General features: G+C 39.9%; 1 protein-coding gene across 1 annotated transcript in view; it reads right to left on the bottom strand.

The window, feature by feature from the left end:
- Window positions 1–1,048: 1,048 nt before the first annotated feature.
- LOC122794409 (XK-related protein 6-like) overlaps window positions 1,049–11,866 on the bottom strand; it is a 78,468-nt gene continuing 67,650 nt past the window's right edge. Inside the window, exon 2 of the mRNA XM_044062774.1 lies at window positions 1,049–1,218. Within this exon, the coding sequence (XP_043918709.1) occupies window positions 1,125–1,218 (94 nt within the window). The 3' untranslated portion in view covers window positions 1,049–1,124. The remainder of the gene's footprint in view (window positions 1,219–11,866) is intronic.

Genomic DNA, 11,866 nt, shown 5'->3' with positions numbered 1-11,866 from the left:
CCGATGTTCCACCTGCTTGTTCTTATGTCTGAACACAGGTTAATCAAAAAGGGCATGACAAGGTTATGATAATCACCACGCACATGCTGGATACAAGAAAGACTCCCACTTCCCAAACAAGAAAGATTGCCACTTCCCAAACATAAGTACTTCAGTTATTTCCATGGCTTTGATTAAGCCAAGAAAGACTCCCACTTCCCAAATATAAGTACTTCAGTTATTGCAATGGATTAATCCAAAAAAGACTCCCACATTCCAAACATTCCAAACATAAGTACTTCAGTTATTTCCATGGTTAAGCCAATGATATACAAGTGTAAAATATGTTTACTTTGTTTATCTTATTTGTTAGCCAGAGTACAGCATTGATATACATGTATACATGGATCTTTAGTCTCAGGCTAGAAACACTGGTTAAATGACTTGCTCACAGTCATATGGTCCTACTTCATGATGATATCTCCAGATAAAAATTAAAGAATTGCACAGACTCAACAAATCAAAGCTCACATGTGGCCTACAGTCTTTTCCACCAGCAGTTCCAACCATCACTGTAGGAGTTAGAATAAACTAAAATCCAATCTTGGAAGCAAAAATGGGAAGTGCAGGATGCCACCAAATTACTCCTAGTCTTTCAACATTTCAATGAGACACATCTGATTATGCAATGTAAAACACACATCAAAACTGCTTTCAATCTGCAACAGTATTACTAATGTGTTCTCAGATAAGAAATGTAAATTGGTACAATGCTCAAGAAATGAAACATTCATCAAGGTAAACCAGTCATTTATTTTAATGTAGATCACAGGCAGCAAGCTTAAGTCAGTAGGTGCTACTCACTGCAAGGATGGATGGAAGCAGTACAAAAGTATAAAGTCAGGTGGCCACCTCCCCTTTTGGACAAGTGTGAAATATTCTCCCCCAACATGTGTTATCATGGTAGGCATAACAAAAAAGTGGTGATTAGTAGACTCAATTCATAACACAGGACTACAAACTAAAAAAATCAAAAGAAGCACAGAAAATAACATGAACGAATGACAAATTATAATAAAATAAAACCTTTATTTATTATATATGTAATGGCATGAATTCGTATGACCAAGCAGAGAGGCTGATGTTCAAATAAAACAAGGGCAACAGAAATTGCCAACGTAAAACAGACTGGCCCAACTTCTTGAGAATGGAGATGCCACAGAAATTAAATCGGGATACCTGAAAATGAGAAAAGGGAAAGAAACGAATTAACAACCAAATCAAGTATAAAAGCAAAACTAAAGGGAAAATTAAATATGTGCAAATTAAACTCCTGATTTTAAAAGTTGAACATTAGCCACCATATCTTTTACTCAGTTCTTTAAAGTTTGATTCCAGTTCTGGAAATTATTCATAATCAAACAATATTTTTATAATTTCTTGCCATTTACAACTTCCTGTAGGTGTGTCAATTCACATTTTAAAAAACAAACAGTGCTTTACTGTGTGTTTCGATACACTGCCTTTAAAAATGGACATTTACTGACCAGACCCAGTCCATGATACATGAAAATTGCTCTAGGTCTCATTTCCATTTGTTAAACATGGAAGAAAATCAAACAAAATCAACCCAAATGCATTTTACAGCATGGCAATGGAACCAGCGGTTACAACATGCTATTTTCATATTAAACTCATCCTTATTGCAATACACATGTATTAGTGGTCAGTTAACAGTGATACAACTTACTCTCCTACAGAAAACTGTTAATTTATGCTGCCCTTGAGTACTTTCATCTACAGAACAGTGTAAAACAGAAACCAAAGGTAACTAAATAATTAAACAAGGTTCATATGTTCACAGTTGTATAATAGACTAACCCACCACCAGGACCGTTATAAGCCTAGCCAAAGGGGGGCAGTATGTTACAGCCAGACAGTAACGCCCAAACTATCAGAGACACAAGGGCTAAACCCAGAGTGAATTTCCAATTTCTTATCCATTGGTCAATATCACGCTTAAATAGGGTTAGAAATTAACTCTGCTTCACTTGAGGCTGCCCTCACCAACACCTTTTATTTATGTCGCAAGCAAAATATAAATCCTTGGATCTAGTGGCTCTGATGCTGTTCATTCTGCAGATGTGCAAAATGTCCATCAGAGCCAGGCACAGACTTCCTGTCAGTAACCTATAGGAGACAGAGTATAGAGATAGGGATTTAATATAATCGGTACAGGACAATGTGGTAACAAACTTTTGTGGGTGTTCCAAGATGAATGCTGCTGATACCTGAAAAAAGTGCACCCAGATGTACTCTAAGGCATGGCTGTGCCAGTCTTCTCCTGTGGTCCATGTACCCATTTTTTTAGGGATTTTACAGTATAATTATGGAGAGTTTATTTTACTTACTGTTGTTAATCAGGTAGCTGAAATAATCTACATACCCTTTTCAGGGTACAACCTGGACCCAAAAGGCAAAATACAAGTCAAGAAATTATTGTCCCACTAATATAATTAAATGCAATCCATTTTTATAAGGACTCCTGATCTGTTTGCAGGAGAAACTCCACAACTAGCAGTGGTAGGGGATGACCATTGGAGTCAAATGGGGCATGACTTATGCAAAAACGTTGAAAGCTGCTTAATATATTGCTTAGTGGATAAAAGTGATTACTGGTACAGTACCTGCTCCAGGAACACATCCATGACAAATATGGTAAGCACCAACATATTTGCATGTTGTTCAAGTATACAAGTGTATAGCTCTGAACTGTTTATCCAGACAAAAAAAGCATTTCAAATTACACCTTGCAAGTGGTTCAAAAGGTGGAAGGGTAACATCCTAAGTTAAAGTCCAAAAGAATAATTCAGGTAAGACTTGGAAGGCTTAAGGTGAAGATTGAGCCAAAGGAGGACAGAATAGCTTGTACTGACCACCCACGCATACACACACGGCCTTAGATAGAAATTCATATGAAACAATGCAGAGTGCTCATGGAAGGACTACTATAGACAGAGGGTTTTATACTAAAAAAAAAACAAAACTAAAAGTAATGGGTCACAGTTTGGGAAAAAAGAAGAAAATGGGAAGTATAAGGACCAGATTTGTTTTAAGAAGCCAGCTAGGATCCACTCATTAAGAAAAACAAGATGTGTAAGATTTAAATCTGATTAAAGCAATTTTTAAAAGGCACACACACACACACACACACGTACATTATGACATTTACTAAACAACGAATGCATACACACTGAAGTAGCTCAACACAAAGTGGGACAGAAGAAAAACAGAACAGTGCAACAATCACTCTACACCGTCCTCTTGAGAAGTACTAAATAATGATCAGCATGGACGCTCTGCTTACAGGCCTTCCCCTGCTCTCTCGCAAGACCCCCCTCTACTGTCCAACACTGCAGAAGCTGTGCCAGGTATAGGCAGCGCTACCTATATCTGATTTCAAAGAGATGGCAAGCATTTGATGGAAATACCATGAATTCTAACTTGTAGCCAGTGACTAGGATCGCTCTCACCCATATGTCCAAAGTCAGGCTGAGCTTGTGTCTCCTGCATCACAGTAAAAATGGAGATGGTGGCAAAAAGGAAAAGAGGATGGGGGTGCAGGCAGAAAAGTAAGTACTGTCCATATCCAACTCTGGGAGGACAAAACTAGCCTCCCCTTATCCAGCTTTGCAATTCAACCCTGCCTCTGCCACCTCTCCATACTTAAAAGGGGGACTCTCCCAGGCTCAAGCTCCACCCAACTTATTCTGATACAGTGGGAATTTGGGAAGAAGTTGGAACGGAAAAAAAAAAAAAAAGGCTGGAGGATGATAGTGAAAGACTGCTGCAGCCTCTAGATGCTACCTTTCATATTCACCAGTCCCATGCAATGGCCTGCCAAGCAAGAAACTGCAGGGAGATTCAACTCCCTGCTCCCAGAATGAGACAAATGGGCAAGTCCTTCTGTGAACCATCTATGCTTCTGAGGCAATATGGAAACATTCACACCTTTGTTGGCTACTGCAAGAATGCTGCACAAATGGTTGCTGTTGTCCCTTCCTAAAACATTAAATACCATCCACACTTCTGAATATAATAGAACATCCTCTATGCAGTGGAGACCTTAATGCCCAGTGCTCCCTCCTGCTCACTTGTTTGTCTGAAAAGCAAGGTACTATTTTACAGGGCTGTGATGAAAGACACTTCAAAGCTGACTGCAAAATTACAGTATCAGACTCGGCCATGATCTTATGTAGCTATGCTGGGCCTAGCCTCATGGGCTACTCCATCCCTGCAAGAGTCACATGGAAAGGGTAAATGCTGGCACAGTTGCCATTTGGAATGCTAACTTATATCTTAGATTCTCAGCTGGCATCCTTTTCAATGCTTCTAAGCTCTGATCCAGTGTGTCATGCTGAAACCCAGCCATTTATGTCTTGTAGTTCAAGTCATGAAATTGAAAATGTACCTGATGTATAAATATGGTCCTAAACCCATCTAAAGTCCTGGACTACTTGTCAGAGGGATGGACCACTGTACTGTTGTTACAGCTCTATTTTAGGGTGGGTGCCACCACAATGCAGTCAGCCATTGGAGCCCTACTACAACATTCCCGGTCCTTGGGAGGCTCGTGGATACTGTCCTGTCTCCTTGGTATAAATGTTACCATGTTGAGTTCTTGCCAAGCTGTTTACAATGAGAGACCAAGTCATCTGCAGGAAGGACTATCCACAAAAGTTAGGTGAAGCAGAGCACCAATCATTCTGTAGTATGTTTTCCTCAAGGGAGATGGGGTAAACAAGCTATGTTCTCCCTGACGCATTAATTCCAGAAGCACCCCAAACATGAAGTCATCAGAGAAAACATGAAGAATGTTCTCTCTTGTTCAAATCAGTATCCTGGATGTGAGACACTGTAGTAGGGTCTAATGCCTCCTTTTACATGTTCTCTTCCTAGGAACACTTGGAGAGCCCTCAACCAACTGTAAAGAGGAGTAATCCAATCCAGATATAATTGTGCCAAACCTGCAGCAGATTTCCACCCTTCTGTCCCTCTGTGGCAAAACCAAGGTATCAAACTGTTGCTCCATCCCAAGATACCCCTATTTCACTGCGGACTCAACATTTTCCAACCACAGAGATTACCTCTCCACAATCTCAGACCTCTTGGTCAAGAATCCAGATCTTAGTCAGGCTGCTTTCCATTATTCAGGGTACCGGGTTTGATTTCTTCTCTATGTTTATATCTACTGTGGGTCTCTCAGCAAGTCACTTAACAAGACAGTGGTTTGAGATCACCTGTGAAAAGGGGCACTTGTATCCAGTAGGCTTACCTGGTCAATGAAGGAATAAAAAAATCTTGACACCAAGTAGGCCAGTGCTCAAACAAATACAAAGGCCAAAAGAATCGGCACAGACTCCATGGCGCCAGGCCTCTGTATCAAGGACAACACTGGCAGAGAACATTTCTGGTGCAAAGAACTCTAACGCTGATGTAAGTCAAAGAGTGACATCAGCTCCAACTTTGGAGCCCCGAAATCAGCACTGACCTACTGATGAGGCACATTGGACCCTAGTTAACTTTGGCACCAAGAAACTTAGCAATGAAGTCACCAGTGCAGACAGGAAAGCGACTGTGCCAAGGGCTGACAGTATTTATCAGATCCAAAACACCGAGTGCCAGAAATAGACCCACATAAGGAGCAGCAGACAGAAAAAGAGGAGAGAGAGAGAAACTTTCTCTTCCCACCATGGAAACAGTCAGGGAAGACAGCACTCCTAAGTTAGTGCTTTCATCAGTGCCCTCATCTTGTACCTAATCTAATCTATGTAAAAGGAGGACTGCAGAGGTAATAGAAGGAATGTCTCATTTCTAAATAATGTTATTGAAGAAGCTGCTTTGTATCAACATCATGATGACACCAAGGAAAAACAAAACCTCATTTCCCAACAGCATCACACTGGGAACCAAAGTCATGCACAGCAATGCTTTCGGACACATTAAAAACATCTGGAAGGGATAGTAGTCTACAATCTGAACTACATATCAAATTATAGAAACATTTTAGAAAAGTAAAAAGAATAGTCTACAATGTAGTGGGGCAATGTCAGCAGGCTGAAGCACACCAAGAAGATGCTGAATAACAGAACTATAAGGAGCTTTGAGTTAAGCCAGAAAAAAGGTACTAAAGTTTATTTTATTTAATAAAATCCCTATCAGACTTGGGCTGATTTCCTAAACATCCATGGGTCTTATTGAACCTAAAATCAAATTCTTGAAAGTCAGGAACAATAAAGGTATGCCTTAGCCTGACAAGACTTACCATACTTAAAACTGCAGAAGACCATTACTCAAGTCCTGATCCACATACTGTATCCAGTTATAGAGATGCTTATTAAGGACAAGACAGAGCACACACTATCCACTACAACCCCACAAAGAGTGACTAAAGGACCTCATTAAATAAACCCTTACAAGACAGCCATGATAGAAGATAGGCTGCATATACCTTTCAAAGTTTAGAGAGAGAAAAACAATGAGTAGATGAAAAGTTTTCCCAAGGTATACTAGGAAACGTGTGGCATGCAGCAAAATGGGGGGGGGGGGCAGAGGGTATCACATCGTAGCTTATTGAAGGAGTGGTCAACACATCATAAAATAAATAGTTCAATTCATTTTGTGAGACCTCCTTTAGTAAATGCAGGGTCACAGGGGAATCAGAGCTTATCTCACCAACAGATGGGCATAATGCAAATAATCCATGATAGCAGACTAGTCCATGTACACACACACACAAATTTAGAGGACTGCCAATTCACCTAAAAGAAATCTGTAGGATGAGGGAGACCACAGCACTCAGAAAAACTCACATGGATGGACATAAGGAGAACATGCAAACAATGCCCAGACTGCACCCAACACCCAACCATTAAAAAAATAAAATAATAGATGACCAAAAGCTGTATGGCAGTACGACTAATTACTGCAACTGTAATGCCCATATCAGAAAATCTCTCAAAAGAAATGGTATACAAGTAAGATATCAAATATGCACGCAGATCTGCCACTTTCTGTAGGTAGCAGGCAACCTGTGTTTTGAGGCTGTTTTCATAATGATGGCTAGTTAATTTATTTTATTTGTTAAAGACTCATTGAATGTGAGAAGTACACACTCATGGTTGAGGACAACTGTGTGACCAAATTTGTCAAATGCCAGGTTACAATCATGAAAATTAATTTTCATGGAAGTTAGAGACAAATAGATGTGTTACAGTGTTAAGGATGGCATTATGTACAACAGCCAAGACTGAGCAACTTTTTTTTGCCACTGTTTTGATTTTAGCTGAATGATTAATAATAAGTGGCTAGTTTCCTTGCAAGTTTAGCTGGACAAAGTACAGTTGTGCAATAACTTGCCGTAACAGTTCATGTTCAAATACAGCACTGTTTTAGTAATGGTGACATAATGGATATATCCTCTTATCCTCTCAAGGATACTGTATGTCCAGCCAATATGCCAAACAGCTTATGCACTCCATCTCATGCCGTACTTCCAACCTTTGACTTAGGCATAAAGATGGTCTGCTTTTACTTAAGGGATGTAAAAGTGCAAAAATCCTCACAGCATCCTTGCCTCAAATAGATGCTGAAGACAGACTGGGGTAAAATGCAAAATACAGTGGGAAAGGTAGGCAAATAGTGGTTTCACCTCAACCTAAAGGCAACAATGAGATGAAAAAGGGATGGAGGGAAATGGAGATCAATTTTGACACCTACTACACTAAGTTCTTGGACAACTGTACTATGTTTATCATTAGATCACTGTTGAGTAATGCTGACAGATGGGGCAATTTCCGCATCTTTTAGGTAGACTGGGGGTTAAGAGAAACATTACTTGAGTCCAGTAACCCTTGACTCCGGGAAACCTAGTCCAGGCTCTTAACAAAAAAAAAAAAATCACTTTTTTAATGCTTGGCAAAGGTGTGAAAGGAAGACCAATTAGCTGTCCAAGACAGATTTGTAATCAAGCTCTTTAAAGAAAGCCCCTAAAGAAAAAGCTACAGCCATTATAGGGTTAGCTTTAACAAGCCATTGGAAGGATTTTCCATGGAAAGAGCAACAAAGTGAAACACCAAGAGAAATACATCTAGAAATTGTTCAGATAGTGGAAGACCCTCCTTTTTTTTCTAATCACTTTAGTCTTGTTCAATTCAAACCTTAATTGCCTGGGTAGATCTAGCAAATGAAATCCTTTACTTATGAGGATTAAGAAAAATGCATGAAGGTGAATGGACTGATTTAGTGTCATTTCAATAACCATCTTAAGCAAAAAGGATGGATTAGTTTTATCGGATATATGAAAAACGCCAGTAGATCCAAAATATTTGCAGAATAGCAAATACACTTATCTAGCACCTCGGACAAATAGCCATTGATAGAGTATGAGTTTTATTGAATACCCTGTTCCTTTTGGAACACTAGAAAAGGTATAAGAGACATGAAAGCTTGTAACTCCGAAACCTTTTTTGGAAGGTTAAGGCTACAGGACAAACTGCTTCCAATGCCCAAAATTTTACGGAAGCAGAAGGATCAGGTTCAAAATGTGATGAAGTCAATTTCTCAAGACCATAAATTTAGGCCCCATTGAGGAGGCACAGATTTTCTGCAGGGCTTGATGTGCATGATGTCTTTTAAGCACTGCTTAGCCTCAAAGCACGAGGAAAGAGTTGTCTCTATGGGTTGATAAGTTGAAACAGGTGCCAAATGTACCTTAAGAGATATACCTGCTAAAACAGAATTGAGCAGCCCTCACAGATATTTGAAAATAAACTGTATCCCTATTTCATAAGGATCCAATCCTTTTTTGGCACCAGAGAAAATCTTTACCATTTTGAAATATATGATTTTGGAGTTTCAGGGTTCCCAGATTTTTTTATTACATGTAGTACATCCCTTGAATAAAGCTGCCTAAAAAGAATTAAAAGGCTATCATCCATACTACGATACTGAGAGTCTTCAGGTTTGGTGGAACTATAGAGTCTTTCTTCTGTGTGAGCAGTCCATCCTGAGGGATGTGCTGATTGCACTTGGCTAAAGTAGAAGAGAAGGGAGAATGACTGTGGTCTTTTACCAAAAGGGGATCACCAGAAAAATTCTGAGATTCACCTTTTGAATCTTCAGGAGGACTTTCTGCACAAGAGGAAAGGCACACAGACATTTCCCTTTCCATGGGAAAGAGAAGGCATTTATAATCCAGAGTTCCTTTCCAAGGAGGCCTGGAGCAAAACATTCTAAGGTGAGGGCTCAGAGGAGGCAAAAAGAACAATCTCCAGGTATCCAATCGGTGGACAATCTGTAGGAAGACTTTTCTGCTCAATATCTATTTGTGAGGGTCTGCCTTGGATCTGTTCAGGTAGGTTGCCACTCTTTTCCGTTTGAAGTAAGGTAGGCAGAGGTTGGAGTGGGGGGGGTCTAGATATAAGTTGGAAGGCTTATCTAGAAAGGGTCCTTTGGCACCTTTAAAACCAGATTTGGTTTTGTCCTGCCACTTTTTCTTTTTTTTTTTTTTTTTGCCTTTCCGCTGAGTCGCCTTTTTGTGGTAGAAAGGACCTAGTTTGGAGGAATTTATTTCTTTTGGAATTTTGGAACAGGGGAAAGAAAAAAAATTACTTGAACCCATGTGTAGCTTTATTCTTTTCTTTCAATGTCTTGAAAAATTCAGTAGAGGGGGGCCAAAGATATAGTCTTTATCCAGGGGAGCATCTAAAAAGGTTGGCTTTGGCAACCACTAGGAATGATTGGTAGATAATACAGGAAAACATTCTAAGAACAGATCCAATGGCAGCAACTCTAGAAGGAGCATCTGCCATGCCCCATGCACAATTAAACAGAATGATGTTCAACTTGAGGGAATAAAAAATCATATTTTGAAGAGCAGATTTACAATCACAGTCACAAAACTTTGGACATGCTGCCAAAGATGGATAACAGATGCCTGATTATATACATTTAATAAATAGTACCACTAACAGCTAAAGTGGCTGAAGTATAAACTGTCTTTCTTTACCTGTCCATTGCTCTAATGTCTTTATCATTAAGTAAAGCATTTGTGGATGGAAAAAAAGTTTAGATGACTTGTCTGAGTCTGAAGATATAACTGCACGATTCTTACAAAGGGACTTGTGGCGCTCAGGAAGGGGTAGCAGAGGGCTGGAGGACTTCCATATGTAATAGACTGTAGAATCTCTTTTGAGATTCAGAGTTGTTTTCCATCCCAATTAAAATGTTATAGCTTGATCTCCCCCATTCTGCAACAAACAAGCACATACTGCAGCTGTCTCTTAAGAACTGCCTGCTTCCATCTGCATTCCGCAGACAAAATAGCAGAAGCAACATGCAAGTTTACAGAGTGTGTGTGTACTTCCGATTTATAGCTTATTTTCCTTTTTTGTGAATTCCTCTGTGGCTGCTATAAACAAGGATCACAGTCTCAGGTGGACAGGGGTCTGACATCACAGAGCTTCCTGTATGGCTGCGCAGTGAAACACACACACTCCCCTTAGCTCTTTGCCAAGAAGAGGACTTCTGATTTTTTAGTAGTATAACTGAGGAGTGAAGTGCACTGGGTGGAGAGAGACGTATACGGGCTTGAATTTCAGCCAAACCCAAAGGAAAGATGCAGCAGGGTTTGCCTGTGACACTGATGGTAATATGGACACAAATAAGACCTGAAAGCAGCGATTCAAAAGAACATGCAGTCACACAAAAAAGAAAATTGGGGAACTGCAACAGGGCTTAAATGAGCTGATATTTTGCAGTCAATACTAGATGAAAATGTAGAAATGAAAGCAAGGCTGGAGAGGCTGCAGAAGTCAGAGCAGACTGTATGGAAGCTAAGTTCATTGACCTGGAGGAGAAGGCCAGGAGAAACATTAAAATTAGTAGGTGTCCTGCAGCAATCAGAAAACCAAACCCAAGGAGGCAGTTAAAATGGACTGATGAAGGGGAAGATGATTTTGCTATAGAGAGGGCTTAACGACTTGCCTGGACTACAGTGTCAGAGAAGTACAGGAAAATGTGACCGACAATAGTTAGGTTTCTAAGATACAAGTTAAAGGAAAAGGTCTGGAAACCAGCAAAGATATTAATAGTTGTTGAGATCAGAGTGCATGCATGTGGAGCAAGATTATGCCTTCAAATGTATAATGACAAAACCCTACCCACATAAACTCTAAGAACCTCCTAAGTAACATAACCCTCCCCCAAATAAATGCCCATGATACATAGGGACACAACTGGGTTGGGTTTCATGGCTATGCTTACAAAGGCCTTGATGGTCATTGCATAGTATATACCTGAGAAGAGATGAAACTTGTTTTTTGCCAGCCATCAGACTTTGAAAAGATAAGAGTTCATTGGCAATTGATAAAAATTCTCAGGACAGCTGGATGCAATAACGAGGGAGCCAAAACATGTTTGCAACCTGAGGAAACTATGGCATACATTCAGAAACCAGCTAACCATAGATCGACCACATTACAGGAAAAAGTTGAGACCAGTAAGGACATATGGAGTTTAAACAATGGAAAATATTCAGCTTCTGAATTGCTCCAAAGACAGCAGTGACCGAGGGAAAGGGGTGACAAAAGAATCTAGGAGGCGACAAGCCCAGCAACTTGAAATGGAGGAATGATAGGAGCTAGGATAGAGGGTAACAAATCATATGGAAGGAAAAATACATACATGGTGAAGCTTATATTTAGGATATGTGGTTGATTACTGGTTTCCTTTGTGTGCTTATACAATGGAAAGACACTACAGTTTATATTTGGACAAACACTGAAGTATCAGATTGGTTCATGTAGTATGAATACTTTGCTGCACC

The sequence above is a fragment of the Protopterus annectens genome, chromosome 2.part1, assembly GCF_019279795.1.
Source record: "Protopterus annectens isolate FY-2018-M chromosome 2.part1, PAN1.0, whole genome shotgun sequence".
NCBI lineage: Eukaryota > Metazoa > Chordata > Ceratodontiformes > Protopteridae > Protopterus > Protopterus annectens.
Note: the sequence above shows the minus strand (reverse complement) of the source record. Positions and strands in the feature narration are given on the sequence as shown.